Consider the following 24,788-nt stretch of genomic DNA (forward strand, 5'->3'; position numbering starts at 1 on the left):
TATGTGGCTAAACAACTAAATTATCCTGAAAAATGGTACATTTTCAGTCCAGAGCTGGTAGTCAGCATCACTGAGTATGCCCTAAACAAACCTGTACTTGTTTATGCTGCAACAGACATGCCCTGAGAACACAAGTGCCTCAGCTGACGAGCAGAAACTACCACAGAAAGGTAACTTCCCAAGGTTCCCTTACAGGAGCTCTTGATAGTCAGACCATGCTTAATATATATATTTTCTTAATCATTGTTACTTTCAGCCACAGTCAGTCCCATCTGACCCTTATTCCCTTTTATTTCACCTGATACCTACATATGCCTTGTTCCCTCAGCTAGAGCAGACATTTTCAGTAGGAGTAACAGAGTCCTCAGTGGACCAGAGTGCAGTGCACATGACAATTACTGCAACATTTCCTCTCAGTGCTTGAAGTGGCAAAACCTCAATGAAGGAAAGCAAACTCCAAGCCAGCCAGTGACACTGACAAAATAGTCCACACTACAGAGAAGAATCTGTGTCCAGGAAAGGAGAACACTACAGGCATCATTTTCCACCACTGGTCTTTAAATCCCGCAGGGTTTCACTTGAAGACCTCTCAGCTGTCCCCCGTGAGTGTGACTGGACACAGTCTATCCAAAGCAAACGTGCTTTTGGGACACCACAGACATTCTGCATCCATGGCTTCCACCCACACAGTGACCCAGAAGATAGAAGGACAGAAATACATCCTAAGAGAGACTGCCTCCTGCAGAAGGGCTGCTCCCTGGGCACACACAGAGTACATACTGATCAAAGAACTATCTTTGGGACCTGAGAATTTTTGAATTCATGATTTTTTTTATTTTGAATTTTTAAATTTAATGCACTTAAAACTCTTTCAGCCAGCCCAAACTCAAACTTGATGTAAACTATGCTACTCACCACATGATCCCCATTCTCAAACTGAAAGATCATCTTCATATAATCTTAAGATACAAAGTCTCTTTGAGCAAATCAACAAAATACCCTTAACAAGCCTTTCAAATTCCTTTTTGTAGACTTATCTACATATAATTTTATTTTTTAAAAAAACCTAAAAACCTCCCTTAAATTTAACCCTACCTCTGCTACCTAATAACTAGAAATATAATATCTCCTTGTCCAAATGACTCAGCCTGTTCGACGTCCCTGAATCCAGCCTTTCCTATACCTAACACTTGAGAACGCAGAATTGCCCTGATTCTTATTCCCACTTAAAATCCTTCTGATGTTGTCTTTCTTGGCCATTTTAAAAAGGGGAACAAAAAAAATACAGGTTCTGACAGCTTGATAATTTCCCCACCATTTCTGCACCATGGAATTAGTACAGGTCCCTATGGCAACACCAACTGCAGGCTTAGGGGGAAGCACTCAGAGCCTTGCAAGGTTTTCCTTTGTGCCAACTTGGCAGCTTGAAAGCCACAGCAGGCTGCAGCAACTGCTGCCAGGAGCCAAAACTCTACCTGCACACAGGGCTTGATGCTGAAATTCCCACTGCAGAACAAGGAACTGTGAAGGCTGGATGAATTTGCTCTCCTTCCCACCTGTATACATAAAATATGGCTGTGTGTGACAAGAACAGCCTCACTGCTGCTTGGGATAAAGGCTTCCATCTGGAACAACTTGACACTAGTGTGACTTGCATCTGCCTTTTCTTTCCACCAGGGATATTATAGTACATTACTAATAAAAAACAAAGCATATAGAGCAACGGGGCAAAGCATTATAAGAAAAAAAAGGGAGAGGTGAGACAAAAGGACACAACAAAAAGGTACGATTTCAAAAAATGTGAGGAAAACATAATGATTTCTGGATTGCATTCAGTTCAGGGGGAGAGATGATGAAGAGGAAAGGGTACAGAAAGAACAGACGACAAACACCGGGCAGATCCATGTTAGAGCTTCTCTACCCAGGCTTTCCCACACTCCTCACCTTTCTATACAGAAGAAAAAGAGCACAAGCCACAAGATGGACATCAGTACAAGTGTATTGTGAATCTGTGTTTAAACAACAGGATTATTTTCATAAGCACCTCACAAAAAGTCTGAGTTTCATCAAAACTGGTACCACGTTGACCAGGCTTACACTATCAGTTCCTTACAAAGGAGATGCTTGCCACTATTATTTTCCCTTGTTTATTTTTTGTAATTTTTTTTTTATTTAACCGGGGGGAAAGCTATGAAAGTATGCTTGGCATTTATATTGGAAACAACCTGTGCAAAGTATATATTTATTTGTAGAATGGAAAAGGAAAAATAAAAGATAAAAAAGAAGATCTGAGAAAACAAAAGAACCAAGCGAAGAAGGTAATCAAAGTTGCCAAGCTTAAAGGAGAGGCATCAGGTACTTCCATCAAAGAAAGATTAAATTTCTCCCCCTTCTTTGGTGTTTTGCAGCAGGAAAGTAACAGGGCATGAAAAAAATCCCCTCCAAGGCAACAACCTGTAGTTTGTTCAGAATGTGCATGAAGATAATTTAGGGACTAACAATGAAATGCATTTTCTAAAGTTAAAGAAAGAGGGTGAAATGCAGGAAGCAGATGGTGAAAGTGCACAAAATGCATGATATGTATTAATGTTTAAGAGATGCTTTACTTAAATATGCATATCATAATCTTGTTTGCTTTTAGTTCTGGGGAAAGAGTCAAAAAAAAGGGAAAGAAACTTCAAAAGGAAGACATATGCTCACTGTGGCCCAAAATACTTTAGGATTCTGCTTTCCTACAGATTTTCTTGATGGGTTTCCATTTTCCCAACCATTCCATGCATGCAGTGCCTGCTAAGCTCAGTTCTTGATGTTTCCCAATTTGCAATCTCTCAACCACATCCCAGAGCTCTTTTGGCCCAGTTTGTTCCCTTGCTGGTCTCTGCTCTCCCAAGGAATTTCTGTGCCAGTCAGCTTGGTGACACAGCAAGGAAATCACAACAGGAACCAGAAAGTCCTCCCACAACCTTCTTGTGCATTCCATTGCAAATCCATCCACTCAGCAGATCACTGTGCTGGTCCCTGGCATTGACCTCCCTGAGAGAAAGCTCAAAGCTTTCCAGGAATTGAAATGGCCAGACTGTATACAAACCATAGAATTTACCCATATGAGAATATAAAATACTTTCATTAAATACGTTTTCCTTTTATGGCAGTTTAGCAGCATACATTCTCCTCTGTCAAATGCATTTTCTTCAGAATTTTTTATGCCTCAGCTTGGGGGAGAATACATTCTTCTAAAAAAAAAATCTCCCCTCCTAATTTTCCACCAGCGTCCATATGAGAAAAAAGAACAAGCACACATTACCAAGCATATTTTCTTAAAAGTGCTTTTAGTTCTTCCCATTTTGATGGCTGACCAGTTCCCATAAACAAAAGTTCAGGATACCTACCTGTGAGGCACAACTCTGTGCTGGACTTCTCCCTAATGAGCAAAGGGATCAGACAAATACAGACTGCAGCTGACTTTTTATGGCATCAGGGCAGTCACAAGAATGGTGAAAATAGAAGCATGCAGATTTACCTGGAGAACCTGCTGCTAACAACTCTGTTCTGCTGACAACAAAGGTACGAGACAGGGACAAGGGAACTAGAAGAGGGAGAGAAAAAGGATGAGATCACGGCCAGAAAGGCGGCAGCTATCCACACTCGACAGGGGAAGGAGCCAGCTGACAAACTGACCAACTAAAACCACAAGTGCAAATCAACTGTGAAAAAGCAAAGGGTTAAAACAAAAGCAAAACCAAAAAATGCAATCAAATTTAGAAATAAACCAAAAAAACAAGACCAAGGAATTGGAGTCAAGTGAATAATTTTCACTTGCTATTTTAAATGACTATCCACCACCAAACAGTCCATCAAGGTACGCTCATGTTTTGAAATAGTTCAAAAGAAGCAGTGGTGCCCACTCCAGCCTGGAAGGCAAGAATTAAAGCAAGCTAGAAAACATTCAGGGGTGCTCTTCCTTATGGGAGTCAAATAACAAAAATAAAACCAAAAGATAGTTCATAGTTCTTCAAGTTTCCAGTAAAATATAATGTAAGAATGTGATTCTCCAAGTTCATCCCTGTTGGGATGGATATTGTATTGCTCACCATTACTGCAAATCCCTCCCCAGCTGCAGTTAAAGAAAAAAAGCTTCACTCTTTTCTTAGTTTTGTGTTTGTTTATTTTCTATAGTTTTGTTTGTGGAGTTATTTTGGTTTTTTGTTGTTTGGTTTTAGTGTTTTACTCCAATGTTAATGGCTTCGTCTTCCAGGTGAGGAGAGCAAGCACGTGTAATTAATTTAGGACCCTAGAAGAGAAGGATCTTTCATTCCACAATAACTTATACTTTCCCTGAACCTTCCTGTCTACACAGAGCAACAGGAACTTATTTTTATGAGCTGATCTCAACAGAAATCTCAGAATGCCACAAGACATTATGTAACAAATTCCCTGAACCTGGAGGCAAAGGCAACAAAATGAGGGATTTGCTACAGGTAAGGAAAAAAAAAAAGAACAAAGCCAACCAGTTGAAGGTAATTTCAAGATTGGCTGAAATTACTTTACAATACTGCATATTCCTAAGTGCCACATGGTGGAATTAAAGATGAATTTCAGGGCATATCAAGAGGACACCATTTGACCTGATAGGACTTGGGGCAACTGGAATGGTTGTGAGGATAGTTAGGAACATAAAATAAAAACAAACCCAAAACCCAACAACACATGAAAACATTCAAACTGCACAACACTGGCAAAACAGAGATGCCACAGGTGATTTCCAAGTGTAAGCCTGGTAGAAGTGACCATGTCTGACCACCCAGGCTCCATGCCTGGCCCACACTGCAAAAGCTGAGGGTATGATGCAGTTGTACATGTCTCACAATTCCTCACGAACATGGCTGCTACTCCTGAGATAAAATCCAACCAGTGCTCTGCATGCTTTAAAATCTCTCAAATCTCAAGAAGCATAAGCTACTGATTAAATTAAAGTATAAGTTACTAATTAAGGAATTAGCCTTGTGTGTAGAAGTGAGCTCACAGAGGTCCAGAGAGCTGCTGCTGGTTGTAGAGTCTAACAAGGTTACACTCATAACTCACAAAAGCATTTCCATTCCACCACAATTTGACAGTGTATATACACACAGGTACACATATGTAAAGGAGCACTCCTGAGTGTACAATTAAAACAAGCTGCCTCTCAAGTGGAATGTAAACCCTGCTGTGACAGGACACAATTTCAGCACGAGAAACATCTCTCCCTGGAGTGAACAAGTGGCTCAGTGTCAGCAGAAGGCCAACACCAGCTCCAGTGTCCCAGCTCACCCAGCAGGTCTGCACATTTCCAGCTGAGGGCAAGACCTACGTGGTGACACTGCTGGCAATAAAATACATCACCAAATGCTGAAATGTAGCTGAAATAATTGTGGATTATATGAGAATTCCCCAGCCTATGCCAGTGAGGTGGTGGCTCGTGTGGCTACCACTTGTGTGCTGGTAGGTGGCTCACACTCACCCTCAGACACCACCTCTTCCCCCTCACTGATTTCTCAGGTACATCTCCACACAAGCTGACAGGAGCAATTGCTTTTCTGGCACTGCTCCATCCTTTCTCTCCAGACAGCTTTAGGCACGAGACTGGTGAAGAGAACCATCCCCAAGCTAACCGGGTGGTTGCTCCTCACACCACTAGATGTCCCTCTGCCACTAATTATTTATTCCCGTTAATTCACTCCCTGTTACCCTGCAACGAGCAAAACGACAAAGCTTTCCACCAGTACCAGCACATGCCTTGCTAAAGTCAACACTCACATCTTCTGGGAGCTGGCAAACCACTGCCAGCTCATGGGTCCTGGAGTCAGTGTCAGTGTCACCACCAGCCAATCCCCCCAGGGACACTGAGGCAGGTTGTGCTGGCAAGGAGGTGCCAATCCCATCAGTCCCACAGACACAGCAGGGCAGGACTGTGCAGGAGCTCAGACTGTTCCAGAAGCAGAAGATAAGAGCACATACCTGGTGATGCTGTGAGGGCCATCACCCCATAGTAGGAAAAAGCACCAGCTTCAAACTTCATCCCCTCTTTCCCAGCCTCCACTTCCACTTTCCCCTGTTAAGGCAAAGGAGAGAGAGCTGCAATTAAAAGGGACCATGGATCTCAAGGCACAAGATCAGATCTGAGCCCTGAAAGATAGTTTTGCCTGACACCCCAAAGCAGTGTCATGGTCCCTGCAGTTTGTAACAATGGACAGACCCTGAACGGCAACAGGGCTTTGTGCCCTGAGCTACCCTGGTCTTTGATGCCTTGAGGCCAGCAGAAGCCACTGCAGAGGAGCAGGATCAGGATCACCACCCAGCTTTGGTTGGTACTATTGCTCTGCTCCAAATTGCCAGGCTGTTTTCCTTTACTGCAAAGTGAAAAAATACTCCCCCAGTAGCAAAACAAGCTTAAATGTAGCACAGTCATCTGGGATCTTGAAGCACCTAGACATTTTGGGGCACAGCTCACATCCCCACACAATTCCCTCTAGGACAAACACAGGAAGGGAGATGCGAGATAATGTGTGAGGAGGCTGGCTGCCGACACTGATAAGATTCCCACAGAAATAAAGCCCTTATTGCTGAAGTAGTAGCCTTGGGGCTACTTTGGTCTTGATTTCTAGCAGTTTTACAGATTCCAACACCTTTAAGATCCTGCTCTTTTGTAGAGTGTTGCCTACAAAGACCCTCAGTGCTTCCCAAGCTCTACAAAACTACACTACCATGCAAGTACACCTGTTCCTGATGTGGCTCAGCCAAATGTATAACATTATGTCCTACACAGGGCTGCAGAACAGAACCCACCACATCAAACAGATGTAAAACATCCCAGTCACTCTGGTACACAAGTAGCCAAAAATAATTGTCTTTCACTGAGGCCTGTTTTTCACATCCATCCATCCATCCATCCATCCATCCATCTATCCATCCATCCATCCATCTATCCATCCATCCTTACTGCACTGAGACTCACAGCACACCACTGCAGACAAAAGAGATCTCATCCAGCTTTCAGGCTGAACTACACAAAATTTGGAATTTCTGGCAAACAACAATTATCTACAATGCTTTTCCTCTGGCTAAGCTGGGAAGGGGAGACAGACTGTGCATCCCAGGTGTACTAAGAAGACTGAACACCATCTGAACACAATTGGGTGACAATGAGGCCAAAAAGCAGAATTTATTTCTAAGTGTTTATTTCATTAAGCCCCACTTAAAATAAATAATCATGCCTTTAAATTCACAGTACTGGACAAGGGCAGAGAAAGGTGATAATGATCTCAACCTGCATGAGCCCCAATACCAAGTCAGTTTATCTAACTATCCCAGAGGAGAAAAAGCACAAAATCTGCCTAGCAGGAAAAGAGTGCCCTCACAAATCCACTTTCCTGCTATCACAAGCAACAGCTTCATATAAATCCCTTTTAAAACCAATTTCACTCTATGAAACAAAAGTAGCTTATTTCTTCATTATAAGCCTTCCAAAAGGTACAGTTTTGTCACCCAGGCAAAGACTGGGTACACACAAGAAGAATATACATTTAATTGTTTACCGGCATGCATTTACTGTGAAGGCATTCTTGGTCCCTCAGTGTGAGAGAATAAGTCCAAGTTCATTTAAATAACAAAAACAGAGTATTTGTCCCCTTTTGATCCTGGCAGAACCAACCTTGTTGCCATTTTTGTAGTATGTATTTACTGCAACACTCACTTTTCCAAATGCATTATAGACCTGGCATGCTGTGTTTGATAAATATTTATTGATTGCAAAATAGCACAGGAAGAACTGATTGTTCTTTTGTATTCCCATGTCCTCCATTTACATCTTTGCAGCATTACATCAGGGGGATTATCTTGCCTTTGGAGTATTTCAGATTGTAACAATTCAGCATGTAAGAAAGAGGAGTTAAAGAGCTACCAGTGGCTCCTCAAACTCTTGAAGAAGAATTTTTTTAATATCAGAATTATGTTGCATCCACAATATAATATCCCAGTGCTCTCATAGCTGTTTATCACACAGTGTTTAAACTCGTGCACTCCCCTTTTCTATTTTAAGGCCATGTTAGGATTTCAAGCCCTATGTTAAAATTTCAGCTACAATGCCTGGGCTTTTACAACCAAAACTGATTTTCAGTTGTGCAGGGCAGAGAAGAACCTTTCCAGCAAAATCTCTCTGAAAGGAGTATTCCTGTTTAAATGGTGGTAGATAGAAACTAAATTTCTGTGTAAAGCTTTACCTAAGCCATTCAACCATTCCTGACTAGTAACAAAACCTGGGAGATGCCAGCACTGGAAGCAATCCTGTACAGAACACACAGAAAACAGTCCTCCCACACCACCCAGGGCTCCAGTCTGGAGCTACATGAGTGCAGGGATCTCAGGGCAGGATAAAGGCATGGATGGAAGGGTTCCCAGGGTCTGCATTCTGCCGGGCTGTAGCAGGAGGTGACATCAGTTTAGATGGCACAAGGCCCCCACTGACACTTGTGCTTCTCACTACACCTCAGGTACAGACTTCAAAACTGCACAGAAAAATATCATTTCTCTAAACCATCAAACCCCCAAGCATCCTTTTGCAAAAGGGAAAGGCACAGCAGATAAAGTATGCAGGCAAATTCCTATGTCGTGGCATTTTCTGCACCCCTATTTTCCAAGCAATGCCAATGGGGAACCCTTTACTCTGTCTATCCTTGGGATAGTGAAAGCATAAGTAACTTTTGGCAGATGACAAAGTGGGAAGTGCTTTCTATCCTTCACAACTGGTTTAACTGAGGGTGAAAGCAGCTGAGTGAGCTCCTCAAGGTTGCCAAGGTCATAAAGGAGGCAGGAGCAGCTCCTAGGAGCCATAGTTCCCCTCCCATGTTTGAAAGAAGACAAACTTCAACACCTGAAAGAGGCATAGAGGGGGATACACAAGGACATAAAAGGTTTTGCATATCTCTACACAACCACATGTCTGACCTGTAAAATGAGAACAAAGTAGTCGACGGGCTTGTTTCGCTGGTAGAGGTAGTGTTCTGGGGCTTTCTTGTTCTTCTCATCGTATTTCAGCTCCTGGATCACATTCGGATGTTTTAGCAGCCTGAGAAGGATCTTCTCTGACATCTGGGATGGACCAAATGCTTCTACTTCTATAACACAAGACACAAGTTGGCATTACACCTCATATGCCTGGCAAGAAGTCAGCAATACTTGTTAATAAGCATTTGCTTATAAAAGACACACAGATGCAGAGAGGTCCATTATGGAACTGCAGGTTTCCTGTCTTTTGAGACTGTTAGATTTGTAAAGGGAGGGGAAAAACACAGTAACACCTCAACTTCCATTACTGAAGCATTTTTCAAAACAACCAAGAATCATGTCTTCATCTGAAAGGGAAAAGAAAAAGATGGTCTTCCCCTCTTGAGAGTTCTGAGTCACGGAATTGTATAAATTGAAAAGCTTTAAAGTTGGGGCACAGAGAACCTCTGTATTTGTTTTTTCCTTCCCTAAAAGCTATTGAAGTCACTGCATTTTTATTGAAGTCATTGCACTTTATTAAAATGAAATTAATTAATTAATTAATTACTGCTTGGGGCCTATAAAGTTGCTCTAGAGAGATTCTCTACACAAATAAGACACAACTGGAGCTGCCATGGTTCATATGGGAAGAGTTACTCAAAGTGAGAAAGTACAGTTCAGTTCAAGCCATGTGGGATTAATGCCTGACACACAGAACACAATCCCTATCCACTTGATCTTCAGTGTTTCCAACGGGAGCTGTTTGAAGCAGAAAAGCTCATCCTTGTGTGGGAGAGGTAAGCCAGGGACGACGAGAATTACACATGCAAATTGATCAACTACCCCAACACCTCATTTCAGAACGGGACCATTGACAACCCATCATCTGCTAAAGATACTATTCTCAATTTAGAACAGAGAAACCAGAACGGTAGCTTTCATCTTTTTTAGCAGTAGCTTCACCGACAGACCTGTATTTAAGCTACACAATCCTTCCATCCACAAAACAAGTAGAGAAGCAGCACTGTAAGACTATGTCTGTTGAGCAGGTGCTTATGGAACTCCACCGAGTCTTGTACACTACATGAACCACGCCTTGCTTGCTGTTACATCCACATCTTCCTGTTGAACTGCTTCCTTTCACCAAGGACACGCTCATGCGCACATGAGCCGTAGGAGTCCGAGCCGTCTAAGGAATTACTGCCCCTCAGCTGAGATGTGATAACCGATCATGGACATATTTCTTTCAAGTCACAGAGGCAAAATAAAGCATGAAGACAGACTAGGAGCATCTAGGCAGGCAGTTACTGCATCTTAGAGAAGGGGAAGTACTAATTTCCAAGTGGAGCTGGCAAACTTCAGACAAAGCAACTTTACAATTTTCCACCCATGACTGTATGTTGAACATGGCAGCAAAGATGACCGTCTGAAAGGCCTGCGTGTGGCACATCTTTAAATGTCAAAGAGAGACAGCACAAGCAATAGGAAGGCATTTTTCCACAAGCTCTCCTGTTTAAAGGCCTCATATCTGAGGTGAAAGGACCAAGTTTACGACGAAAGGCAATACCAGGCACAAGAAACCATTCAAGGCCCTGGTCTCTCTGCCAGACTGCCCACCCAAGGGCTAAAACATCAAGGTGTTCTGGGATGGAGACAACTGTCCTCTGAAACCTCTGAAGTCATCAACGGAGGTCACACAAGCCAGACAGAAATCCATTTTAAAGAGTACAGTTCAACCACCTGTGCAGTCTGCATTAAATGTGTCAGGAGAGTTTTTCACTTGGAGTCATTAAGTCTCACGGAACAGGTTTAGACCTTCCTGCAAAAAGTCCAGCATCTTTCTGGAGAAGGCGCCAGAGTGCAATTACAGCCAGCTGGCCAGTGGTATTGAGTCCTCTTTGCTTTGTTCCCTGAGCTCTTCCTAATGGGGTGTACTTGCTAGTCGTTAATCTGACGGACTCTAGACATGCAGTGCGGCACTTGGCATTCATCCTTACCTTTCAGACCAATTTAAAGTTACTGGTCCACCCCTGGTAAATGTCTCAGAGGGTTCATGCCGACACTGAACACAGGAGAGGAGAGAATTTAAAAAGAAAAACACAACAGTGGCATTATTTGTCACCCCATAATCCAGCCTCCCTTCCCGCCTGTCCTGTCCCACCCACCTCACCGGCCTTTGCTGACAAACTGCCTCAGGCTCTGGCGCGATCGCAGAAGGAGATAACCCGCACTTGCCTGTGGCCAGGAACCGGTGCATTGCCAGGAGGAGCTGCGGTGATATTTTAACCTTCATCTCGCTGTCTGTCTGCTTGAAGGCAGAGAAGTCCTGCTTCCTGTCCCGATGAGCTACTTTCTTTTTCGTCTTGTTATCAGCTGGGGAAGGGAGGGTGGGAGAAGAAAGGAAGGAAGCGATTTCTGTTAGAACGGGGTCCAACATGAACCGCGCCGGCCGTGGTCAGCCAGGGTGGCCACGCTGAGCACGAGGGGCAGGCAGAGCCCTCTGCAAACCCAGCTCACCATCACACAGCCCAAAGCACCGACCATCAGGAGCTGTGCAGCCCTGGGGCCCTGTCCTGCACAGCCAGGCACCCCAGCCTCTGTCACATCTCTGTCACCCTGGTCAGGGCAAAGTCTCTGCTTGCAAACACCTGACTGCAGAGCAGCTCTGCATGTTGCATTTCTGGTGGGGAGAAGCCCTGATCAGTACTACTGAACATCAAAAGGTGTTGTTTTACAGGCATAGCTGGGATAGCTATTTTTTACATATACATTCCTTAGAAAATTCCCAGCACGTACACAGAGGAAATAGACAATAACTTATTTCTTTTGCTGTACCACTGGCTTCAGTGACTCTGCACAGCTGTGGCAAAATCTGCATGCCTTTGGCTGAAGTATTCCCAATGTCTAGTATATGCAGTTTCCTTTGTCCTGTCCAAACTTCAGCAAAAGCTGACAAGGTGTACAGCCTGGAGGTGGGAATCTCTGGCCACTTTACAGGCACTGAAGCCAGAATAAAGTACAGAATGGCTTCAGAAATTCAGATATGGGGTTTTGCCTGCTAGTGAACCTGGACTCCTGGACTCCTGTGTCTTAAAACAGGCTCTATGGTGAGGAATCTCCATTTGTGAAAGACAACATGAAAGAGACACAAACAATGCAGGCATTACCATCCACTCCCATAGCTGATATCCCAAAATGTTTGGGAAACCAGGTAAGTAGACAGCTACAGGTATATTGGGGTATGGTATCCATCAGTTCCAGGGAGAAGAGATCTCTGCTCAGATGGCAGGGTGCTCCTCCTCCCTGGTGGCAGCACCTGTAGGGTGGCAGTGCTATAAGCAGCAGAATGCTGTCAGACAGCTCTGAGCTCCACAGAGTGCAGGAAAGCCAAGTGTTGAGGCAATTCCTGTGAGACCCTCACAGATGAGACTCAGGTCAGGTTCCAGGGCCTTTGAGGGGGAAGATCCTAAGAACACTGCAGCTACTTGTCCATCAGCCCCTCAGTCAAATGGTGTAAAATGACTGGACTTCTGAGGGACTGCAGGCAGCTCTGGCACGTTGATTCATGGCACAGGATTGGGCAGGCCCACAAAGAGCTGCAGGTGAAGTTAACACTGTGAAACTGTACTTAACTCCCAGGTGCTTGTTCAGATTTTGAGTTATACATGCAAAGATGATTAAAGTGATGCATTGGAAGCCACTGAGATCTGGAGCCTTTTACGAGTCCAAATAAATGCTACGGACTACAAAAGGCTCAGAAATTGGTTGAGTTTGAGGCTTGGAAATGCAAAATACGGTAATTTACAGGCTTCTAGATTTTCCCGAATCACCCAGTCTTTTAGACATGAGTACATCCAGATCCTCAGCTTCCCAGGAAGCTCCAGGACTACACTCCACTCCAGGACTATCACAGACTCAAAAGCAATACTGTGCTGACAGAAATTTGCCTATTTGAGATATCTCAAGTGTATTCTGTGAGTAGTGCAAATCAGAAAGTTTGAGATACTTGTTCCCAGGCACATAGGAACAATGATGACCCATGTCCTTTTTCTTCTTTGAAAGCAGAAGCCTCTTACCCTACTAGTACTTTACACAAGACTTGGACTACATCAGGCACTGCAGTTTCTCTTCCAAAAGCAGGAATAGAAACCACTGAAGGGAGTGGCTACAGACTAAAAACAATCCCTGCTTTAGGAATATAGTTTGAGACAGACCTTATCTGTACTTGCAGTTAAAGGAAAGATGCATACCAAAGCAATGGAAAATTAATAGCAAAAAAAGTTGCCTAGAAGCTCTCACTAGGTCCTACCTCTTGTAAGAGATAAGAAGAATAGAAACTGTTTTTTTCTGAAAAGCTCAGAGAATGTTATTTTTAAAGCACTGTATCTGAGGTATTTTCTCACAAGGAGCTCCATCATTGCTCTCTTCAGGGAGGCAAAAATCACAAGTACAAGTGTTTGCCCTAGGACAGAGAAACATCTCTGTGCTTTTCCTTTTAAAGAGCTGTAACACTGCAAGCTTTACACTGCACTACTGGTACCTGAAAACAACACCAGCATCACACATTGGGAAGATGCCTTAAATCTTTCTGTCCATAATGGTCATCAAGGTAAGAGACCCAGGCTCTAACTCAAATAATGGGCAATTTCAACTCCCCCTATTTTTTTTCCTTGGCAGCTTATCCAAAAATCTTCCCTCAAGAAAAACGTTACATGGTTATAGCAGAGCCACATGGCTTAAGCATTATTGGCACCAGCATTATTTTGGCTTATTTTTGCAAGGGATGGTCTAAAATTGTTCTTTGCTATCCAAACAACTTCTGAGCTTCTTTTAAGACATAAGAAGCAAGGACTGGATTGTGACCAATGTAACTGAAGCTGAACCAGGTATTTCCTGTCCGTCCTTTCTCCGGTAAGTGGGATGGAGATGCGGGCACTGAAGTTATCTTGGCATGCTGAAGTGATCTCTGCTCACAGAGTGCTGAGCTGCTGCTTGGTTCTGCAACATGAACAATGAGATGCACAAGGGATACTCTCACTACAACTTCTGGTGAGAAATCAACAAATCCTGCAAACGTCTTCAGTAGGTGCTGGAAATATTTAGACTTCACCTTCATAGGCAACAAGTCTGACCATGAACTCTGGGCTGAGATAGAAAACTCCAGAGGATGAGTAGTCAAAATGAAATTTAGGTTGTGATATCTCTTGTAATAATCCTAAACATTGATGCCTGATGCATAACATGAACAAGCAGTCTGTGCAGTCTAAGACAGAACATACAGCTTTCTCCCTTGGGCCTCTGAGAAAGTTGAGAAATGCTCTCCCACCATGGCTAGAGCCATGACAGCACAGGACAGATTCTTGTAGTGTGCCAACCATGAAAAAAAGCTACAACTTTCCAGTACTAAGAGCCAAACACACTGGCAGCTCTTCATCACGACATGGGCTGAAATGTGTCATGACAGAAACATCCTCTCTCCACCCCTTCAGCATTCCCATTACAAAGTTTCATTCTCAGAAGTACTCAGGCTACCCAGATCTTGATGGGTCAGGCATATTTAACAACTTTTCCTGCTCCCAGCATCTCTGCAAGCCGCAGCACAACAGAACCACATGAAGACATACCACACATTTATTTGCACCCCTGCAGAAATTCAGTTGTGGAGTTCAGCAGTGAGAGCAGCTTTCAGCAGAAACTGCAAATATACTATTGCTTCCACCTTGAAACAGTTCAAATGTTTTTTTCATGGAAACAACAGAAAGGCACAGCTCCAACACAAGGTCAGCCATTTCATTGAATTTCAAGTTTCCATCAAAGCAAAACAAAACAATTTTAAAACTTCAGAACAAAGTGTAGCAATGCTGCCAGAATTTTTCAAAAGCTCTTTTTTAAAGTAAACACCTAGTACAGAGCAAATCAGTCCAAGGGTTTCAAGCTGACTTGTTGTGAGCTGAGCAAGGCAGACTGTTATAATAATGAACAGAATCAGAGGTGGGGGTACTAACAGTGACACTGTGATATCAACACCAAAAATAACCTGCCTTAACATATAATGGACAATAAAGTACTTTCAGTTAACTCATGTTCTCACACATGTTCTCATCACCAAACCAACTGGATGTTGGCTGCCCAAGTCCAAATTCTCACAGTTTCTTGGGATTTCTGCTCTCTCCCTTACTGCTATAGTATCCTTCAGTCTAAACAGTGGAATGATCTCCAGTGCTTCATAAAGAAATTAGAAGTTCTTCATGGTACTTAGCAGGAGTCACCCTCTAACATTTCCTGCATCGTCCAGGAAGGCTAGGAGGTTTTCTTACTGTTCTGAACAAGGAATTTTTGATAGCAAAAAATTATCCCAGGAATGAGAGTTTCAAGAGAACTCAATGTTCATCAGCTCTATTTTGTTATTATAGGAAGCCTTCAGGTAGTACAATTAAAATTAAATTCTCATTTCCTTGCCCTCTAGCATCCTATTAATAGGCAAAGCTTTTTTTGTCCTGAAGAACAACACAGCATGATCTATGTGTTTTCTTTTAACAAACAAGGCAGAGGGGGAAATTGAAAGCATAAGCAGTGTCTTCCCTCAAACATACATGCAAATATCTCAAAGGTAGATAAAGACAGGATCTTTTTGGAGAATAAAAGAAGTTTGAAATCAGCCTGCAAAAGCATTATGTTGCAACTGATTAGCCCAACAATTCATTTGTGAAGGTATGAAAAGAAATCAATATAACTGGACTTCTGTGATTTACACAGTAATTAGACTCTTCAGCATACACTGAAACACAACTGTGATTTACACAATCATTTGGGTACATAAATACTGATAAAATATCCACTAGGTACAGAAAGCATTTCAGGCAAAAACAAGTCTATCCCACAGTATAAAGTGCTCATTGGGCATTTGGCTTGGAGGGAGGATAGAAGATGCTTGGGTTGGCCTGAACAAATGCTGTAGAAACATTCCTTCCATGAGGAAAGAGAAAAAAGCAAAGTACAGCTGAACAGTGTTAAAGATACTTAAAATTATTATTTCTACTATAATAGAATCTGGAGACATCCTTGTGCTGCACAAAAAGACATAGAGAAAAACAGCATCTGCCAACAAGTGATCAAAGGCCAGATAAGAGAGATGAAGAATGGCTGAAAGGAAGTCCTGTATGCACAGGCCAGATTGTGCAGATGGGGGGAGAAGCAGACACTTTAGGTAACTGGCCAAGCCTCAATCTGGAAAGAAAAGGGTCCAGATCTCTCAAGTTCCAGGTAATGGCTGACCTGCAGCATCATTTCCCTCAACAGACATTACCCCAAAGAAGGAAGGAGCTGTGCTGAGTGATGAAAAGAGAAGGCTGGTTTAGGACAGGCTGGTGTTCAGCCCTGAGGAAGACTTTCCATTCTCAAGATCTCTCAATGAGTGACAGATATTCTAAAGAGACTCCATTCCTCCTCCTTGAGGCATGGTATTTGCCTGCCTCTTGCTGAACTATGGTTGTACATGGACTACAGGCCCTTGAGGCAGAGTGGCAATAGGGAAAAATGTGGGAGATCATTGTCGCAGATGTAAACCTTCCTGGTAAAAGGATCAAATAAAGAAACTTGTCCTGCTTCTGAATTAACACAGCCTAAACGAGTGAGGTTCCCATGCTGCAAAACCAAAAATTACTTTGACCATCTGAGGGCTCTGCAGGTCATTTTGTTAAGGAAACTTCCTCAACAATTTGACAACTGAGATTTTTCAACTAACAACATATCTCTCAAAACGCAGCAATAAATACAATTGCTACTGGATGGAGTCTTTCTTCTCATCTATAAAGAAATTGCAAATATTTCTACTCACTGTATAGATCTGTTTCATCCAGAATTTCAGACTTGATGATCTCTTCAATCACATCTTCTAAAGTGACAATTCCCAGGACTTCATAAAAAGGGTCCCCTTCTCCTTCATTGTTTACTCTTTGCACTATAGCCAGGTGAGACTTGCCTGCAAGGAGACAGATCAGCAATTTAGACATTTTAGAAACTTCTGAATTATCAGAAATTATAGCAGAACTAGAGACATACATGTATAAATAAAAATCAAAAAGGTTGGTGTCAGGCTTTATGAAAAAAGGGGCAAAGTTTAACAGATGCTTAAAATCATAATCTGATTTCTGAGATACACATTCCTGCATCACATAAATCCACCTTAAGCCCTAAAGGAGAGCTGAAGAGATTAGTGTTCTTGTCCTAATGTCTTTCCCAGTAAAACTGTCACCCTGGCACTGAATTTATCATATTATCTTGTTGTTCTCCTTCTTGTCTCATGCATTGGCAGAGGAAGGTCAGGCTGGAGCCCTCCTTGCAGTGAGATCCCATGGATGTTTTCCTCAAGCCTGGGAAAAACAGCAGCAATGACCAAACCACAGAAGCACAGGAACAGGATAGAGCTAGGGAGAAGTCAGCGCCATCCATCAGCTCCTCTTTTTCCCCTCTCTTCCTCAAAAATTATTTATATATTCCCCATATGGGCTGATGACATGTTATTTAGGATTTAATTAATTAAAATATTCAAAGCAACTCTCTGATCAACAAAGAGAACATCAAAGAAGAGATTTAGCAGTAGTTCTAAAGATTCCTGAGCTGTGCATCATTCACAGTGAATTCTCTTAAGCCCTTTCTGCCATAGCAATGATGATGACAAGAATATCATCATCATGACCCTTCAAACTGGCCTTGATAGCTCTGGTTGCCAGTTTCTCCAGCTGCCATTGAAAACCAGTCCTTTGTAAAGCTGCATAAATAACAGAACTCATTCAAAGGGTCCACCAAATGTAAGTGGCATTGTGCAGTACAAGTACACAGACATCAATGTGCTTTCTGAACTATCAGGAGGTAAGAAACTGTGTCTCAGAATCTTCTTTGCTGTTCTCAAAAATTATCCTTATCCCCAACTGAGGAAGACAACCAAAATAGTTCAACTTTGCTTAGACCCCTTTATAGGCAATAATGTCTGCCTGTTTTAAGATTCAGATTATTAGACTAACAAGCATTCAAACTATTCCAGCCCAGACTTACTCATGCTTAAAGAATGAAAATATCCCGAACAAATTAGACGAGGGAGGAAAACTTATCAACTACTGATATAAACATTGCATCAGGTCAAGTCAATTCCCTTTGGTAAGTTTTTCACATCTGCTTTCCCAGGGACCCAACATAAGCAGTTAAAAACAAATTCTTGGTGAATGCTGTCTGTCGAAAGTTAAATTCTTTTGCTATTCCCAGCTTGTGATCATTTAAAAGGAATTTTCCAAAGCAGGGTCTAATATTAGACTCAAAATGAAGTTTCCATTCCACTTAGGCGATATTCTCACCAAAGTAACTACTGCATAATCTGATTGTCTTGGAGCTACTCGTTTAGATGCAGATGGACATACTTTAAATACCAACTGCACAGCACTGCTGAGTCTTATCTTGAGGAGACCTTATTCTACAGCAAATTAATAGAAAGATGATTTGTGATTTTTAAAACATCAACATTCATATTGTACCGAAAGTCTTTCACTGCGCCAGGTTTTACGGATTTTATTTCTCTGCATTCCTGGCAAGACTTCCAGCTCTTTGTACTGCTCAATGAACAGCAATACAGTGACTTCATAAAAACATGAAAGATTTGAGCACTATTATTACTGCAATTTGCCTGTAATATATTACTCCAATTATCCTTTCAACATAACAATGTTAAATAAGAACTGTGGCATAAAAAAAAATTGCACAGACAAAACAAATGTTCTAATTTATTTCACAGTGCCTGTTCATGCTATATTAGTATATTTGCTTTCAAGTCAAAAGACAGGCTCCTTCAAGAGCCATTTCTATCACAGACCACAGCACATGCCTACTCAGGTGCTAATTCCTCAGGATATCTGTTCCCACATATTAGTAAGTGGTAAGATCTGTTCAAGTGGGTTAAATTAAAAAAACAAACCAAATCAGCCAAACAAGAATACCAAAAGACAATGCTATCAACTTGTGTTCAGATTTGATCAAAATCATCAGCCCTTTCCTCCACTCCTGCATTGCCTATGCCAAAATGCTGAACTAGGTGATGAAATTTGAAATTTTGAAAAGAATAATCTTTCTAACAATGGAGTCCTGAACACATCTACAAGCAACATCAGAGAGTTATGAAAATGGGATGAGGGAAGGACCTGAGGGGTTGGAATACAATGGGAAGTTGTGCACAAGTTTCATCCACAAAACAAGTTGCATGCCCTCCCACCAGAGTGGTCCCCACCAAGAATTCAGCATCACTAAAACATGTTATGCTCTCCCCATCTGAGCAGCTGCAGGACTCTGATCCAAGCAACAGCACCTAATGTGAGATGAGTGACCAAAATCTACACCAGCTGTTGCTCTCTTAAGCAGAGTGAGCTGGTAAGACAGGAGTTACGGAGAACTATCAGGCATTTTGCACTTTCTGTGATGAAAAAGAAGGCTAGAAACGCTTTTTTTTGGCCTTGCCATACTCTCAAATTTTAAGGATTTTTTACTTATCACCCAAAGTATCAAGACCATTGAAACTTATCATCACTGGATTTTGGTGGGTAGCATTGATATTCAGTTCTACCCTCATTATTAAATAAACTACATGCTACAGAGAATTTATCTGCTGAGAAGAGATAGATTATCCACACACATGGTGACACTAACCTTTCTTCCCCCATGATTGTCAAGTTTTCCTGCTCCAGGGTTTCATCAACCCAACACTTAGCTGGGGTCAGATGAATTTAAGCCAATCTAATAAGCTGCCCCTAAATGGCTGCCTTTTTGTCCCAAGTTTTCTCCTTCCTTTCTATTGGCTCCAATGCTCATGAAATCATTTGATTAGACAGACCAGATCCGAAAACTACATCTCTTGTGTCTTTGCAAGATTATTTTGACCCAGATCCAATAATTTGCAAGAAGTCACTAGAGAGTGGAACACACATCAGAGGTGGTGACGGAGATGTTACGAAGATGCATTCCCAGACTGGCTGCCCTCTCACCACAGAACACTGCAAATACCCTGCACGTATGGAAGTAATCAAGACATAAAAGGCTAAAGGAAAAGCTAGGAGCGCAAAGACCTCTTTATACATAGTAAAAGAGCACAACACAGCATGTGCTCAACTGTAAAAGTGGCCTGTAAGTAAAATAATGACTCCTCTGAGTGCTTGAAACAGAAATTTGCTACAGCTTTATTCAAAGACTTTATCAGGCCACTGACAATAGTCATATTATTTTATTCAATTGAAAAAGAGCAGTTTCTGCTTGTATTTTCCATTGCTAAAGACTTACAGTACATATCCAGCAAGGAGCTGAATAAAGTAAACATCCAGCAGGAACGAAAATCTGGACTGCATATAGTATTCCTAGGGCTTTGAGAGCAGAACATAAATTACACAGAGAGATCAGGTGTATGGAAAGTTCTGTACTTCACTGATTTTCTGGCCACAGTCTCTAACCACACTTCATAGATGACATTAATGCTTCTTTAATCCCTTGCTTTAAGTGTTGATACAATGAGATTTAGCAAGTGGGCAGCTCTGCAAAACTGCCAGTTCTGACAATAAAGGCAGAAATGATGTGTGACCGACCCACAGCTCCTCTGTGGGCACAGGCAGGCAGTGTTTGCTTTCTGCCTCAGTTTCCCCCCATACAGTGACAGTCAGTGACACCACCAAGGGCCTGTGTGGGGCTGATACCTGTACATGGCCCGAGGCACCAGTTGTGACAAATGTTAATCTCTCTGTTACCTTCACAGGCAACTAAAGCGCCAAGCAGTTTTGATAAACGTAAATCCAGTCTCTTCCCATTGCTTAAAACCCTGCTGCTCAGCTTAGATTTTGCTCTGTAGAATTTCTGATTAATTTATTAAGCTAATTAGGAAACATGAAGATGCTTAGTTAAATCCGCATGAGTAAGTGAACCTAGAAATAGCTCCTGGGAGTCCATGTGATTTACTGACCACACAGAACAGAACTGGAAGAAAGAAATGCCTGAAATACTCATTCTCTTACTGTACCATGACAATTTCTTGGGAAATACATAGTGGTGGAAAATTCTCCCTTTGATCCTGAGGCATTTATACATCTAGAGTAAGGACCTCGAGAATACTGTCATGCAGTTCAAACCAGAGATGAAAACACCTCTTCAAGATCTGCTCTGGTCACTCACAAGATCTTGACTCCATGAAGAGTTTTGCCATTTGGATGGAGCTGTACCCACCCCACTCTCACATGTCACTTCCCCATAGACACACATGCAAAAGAAACAGGATGACAGACACATTGTGGAGTTCAATAAATGCCAATGGAAGTCATAAACCTGGTGCAAAACAGCCCCACGTGCTGGCACTGGAGGTTGGATGGCTGGCTGGGTGAGCACACTACAGGAGTCAGCAGCGTGTCCCTGCAGCAATGAAAGGAACTCTGTGCTCACATCAGCACACGTGCAGCTCGCAGGTCAAGGGAACAGATTATTCCTCTCTATTTGACACCTGTGAAACCACATCTGCATCTCTGGCATTCAGTCTGGGGTTCTCCAGTTCAACAAAGACATCAAGAAACTGAAACAGTTTTGGTGGACGGTTCCTAAGAAGGGCTGGGCTGGAGCCCATGATGCACAAGGAAAAGCAGAGGGCACTGCATTGGCGGAGTCTCGCAGAGAAAAGGCTGAAAGAAAGGACTTCAAAGTCCTTCTGTACCTCATAGAAGGCTATAGAAAACACAAAACTAGAGTCCTTTGGCTAGATACTGATGGGACAAGAGACTACAAACACAAATTTCAAACACGGAGACTCTTTAAATAATGAAAACTTGTTCCTTATGAGGGTGGTCAAACACTGGGACGGGCCCAGAGGGGCGGTGAGATCTCCAACTTTGGAGGGATTCAAAACTCAGTGACCTGAGCCAGCTTCAAAGGTGACCCACTCCAAAGAGGGGGTTGGACCAGATGACCTCCAGAAGTCCCTTCCTAAATTATCCAGTGATTTTAAGAGACTTTGAAGGGAGGTCTGACTGAAACCCCAGGCCAAACTTCATTGTGAATTCTCATTCCTAAATTTCTTAAAAAACTGCAAAACTTTCAGTACATAAGGATATATAAAGGCAGCAAGTTTTGCTGATCTGGAATGCCACAGTCTGGCCTTGTATGTGACCAAATGTAATAACAAAATGCTACTACTAGCCAGACTATGCTTCAGAAAATTATAATACTGCTGCCATAGCTTTAGAGCAAACACAGGTTCCCAGGAATGAGTGATCCAACAGCAAAGGGGCAATTTAGGGGCTCTGAGCAGTGAAGTACAACCTGCAGTGATGTGTGTAAGCTTACATTATGAGAAAGCAACTTGAAATGCCTTTATTTCTGCCAAAGGAGGTTTAGGAACTTGGTAACTGGAAAGATTTGTAGGTGTTATTTCCCCCTGCAAGCAGCAGATCTTACTAAAGGCCCTTGGTTTCCTTAAAAAAAAAGTTAAAAAGAAAAATCAAAGCTGTGGTAGACATTTATAAAACAGAAGATTCTTGTTAAGTCAGTTTGTGGTAAAACAAGAATCAGGCTAGTCCATTTTTTTAAAACCAGTAATCTGAGTCTGTTTGCTGTGGGTTAGTGCCCCGGAACATTAAGCCATAGCCTGTTTAATATGCCTTCAATGACATGGAGAAAAATCCCATGTGGTGTTTAGCTGCCCTTGAATTTGCTAACTAACAATCTGTGCTTCTGAAAAACCCCCTGTTTAAACTTATGGGACTGGTTTTGTTTTGACTGACTTGTACAAAGGTAAACACTGGTCTGTCACTGAGATTCACAGGTTCAACAACACATTATTCCAAACAATCAATTTTAAAACATGTTGTATAATTTATCCATTAAAAATAACTCCCTCTGGAGTAGCCCTGGCTTGCAAGCAATTATATCAAAGTAAAAAGTGTTTTCCTAAATTTCTTGTCCGCACCACAGTTCAAGGACATTAAATCTCCCTTCTATTAGCAGAAATTTGCATTTTCACTTTGATTATTTTCAATGGGGCAATCAGACTGGTATTTTCTCCAAACACATACACACAAACTGGTGCACACTGTCTTTGGGTTCATAACACAACACTATTCACAGAATCAAGAGAAACCCAAAACTTCTGTAAAAACATAATCTAGGTTTAGACAAGACTTTTTAGATCCTGTTCTTTTCAGCAGCAAAACATATAATTTTTAATATATATTTGGGAAGCGAATCTGATAACTAGTATTCATTTAAAACAGCCACATAAAAACCATCCAGACCCTCAAAGGAAATGAGTGAAAGTATCAGCACAACCATTGGGAATACAGTGATTCTCCTTTAAACCAGAGAGCTCAGCTTCGTACAAACATTAACCAGAAACCACAGCAGCCTTCACAGGAAAATAAAAAAGTAGCACTTTAAATAGACTCTTTGTGTTAAAGTCCATTTAGTGGGAGGACACGAAAAAAAAGCAAAAATCAGGGAGAGTTTCAGAATGACTTCCTGACAGTGAATTGTATTTGTAAGGAGTACTTTCCCAAGGGAAACAACAGAAGCTCAGTTACTTGCAACTTTGAAAACTTGACTGGACAAAGCTCCTAGAAAGGACTCAATAATTCTCCAGTGCCCTGTGGAAGATGGAAGAGAAGTGATGAGCTAACATTTTCCATCTACACCAGCCTACCAGTTGGTGTAGGCACTCCAACTCAGCTGCTGCTGCCTTCCCTTCCCTTCCCTTCAATCCCTTCTGCTAGGACCTTGATGAGACACACACTGACAAACTTAATTTGCTTTGCTGCTGCTTCTAAATGTGAGAGCATGGCTCTAGAAAGCTGCAGCTTTACCTGCAACTGAACCAAACTTGGCAACCAACTCAGATCTGGAGCTGGGAAGTCTCCATAGGTACACCAGTAAAAGAAATTAGCTGGGATCCAGAAATAACTTGAGTGTAAGAAAAAAGGTAATTTCAACTCAGATCTCTGCTATCAAAGCAGAAATCTCAGGGAAGAATCAAATACGAGAATATTTAGGGAAAACTATTAAAAGGTGTAGGCAGGCATCATGAATGAAATTGAAAAGTGGAGAGAAAAAGTTTCAGAAACTCCTTGAACATTGCTAACAACTCCCTTGCCATGAACAGCATGGCAATGCTTCCCAGTCAGGCAGTGCTTTTGCAGTAGGGCATTTGTGCTGAATATGGCTGGGGTTAACAATAACCAGGGTCCATAAGGGTGAAAAATGCACACCACTGGCTAGGCTGCTCTCAGTGTTGGCCAGAACCCTGAGTTCAGCCTAGTAAATGAACAAACACAAGCTGCTTCCCAGAACTGGAAGTATCCACTGGATCTGAAGTAGGAAAGGAAGAGAAGGAAATCCTAATACTTGAGAAAGAAATCTCTCCCAAAACCAGAATACCTTTGGACACCTGTCTGAGGCTCTAACCTGAGTAAAAGGTTGTGACACCAGGACACTGGTGGCTTGAGATGAGAGATAAGGTGGAAGTTTAAAAACAAAATTAAGGAACCACTTCAGAAGTGAAGCAAACTAAAGTTGAGAGAAGATGTGGCAACAAGAAGAGAAAATACTGAATCTGGAGAGAGGCCTAGGACTATTTGGACTGACACAGAACAAAAAAGTTCAGATAAAATTTAAGGCAAGCAAACAGAATATTGAAGTCATTCTTGGTCATGATTCAAGTCTTCCACATTGGATTGAAAAGATACTGAAGTGTGACTTACGGTGATGTGACT

At 42.1% G+C, this 24,788-nt stretch overlaps 1 protein-coding gene across 1 annotated transcript in view; it reads right to left on the reverse strand.

Annotated features, from left to right (window-relative positions):
• CNNM2 (cyclin and CBS domain divalent metal cation transport mediator 2) overlaps positions 1–24,788 on the reverse strand; it is a 112,677-nt gene that overhangs the window by 7,453 nt on the left and 80,436 nt on the right. The window contains exons 2-6 of the mRNA XM_054276579.1: positions 16,856–16,999; positions 11,254–11,391; positions 8,980–9,149; positions 5,995–6,088; positions 3,521–3,586 (exon numbers count right to left, since the gene is read on the reverse strand). Coding sequence (XP_054132554.1) covers positions 3,521–3,586; positions 5,995–6,088; positions 8,980–9,149; positions 11,254–11,391; positions 16,856–16,999 — 612 coding nt within the window. The remainder of the gene's footprint in view (positions 1–3,520; positions 3,587–5,994; positions 6,089–8,979; positions 9,150–11,253; positions 11,392–16,855; positions 17,000–24,788) is intronic.

The sequence above is a fragment of the Melozone crissalis genome, unplaced genomic scaffold (genome assembly GCF_028551555.1).
Source record: "Melozone crissalis strain CALT ecotype California unplaced genomic scaffold, PUWL_Pcris_2 ptg000019l_1, whole genome shotgun sequence".
NCBI lineage: Eukaryota > Metazoa > Chordata > Aves > Passeriformes > Passerellidae > Melozone > Melozone crissalis.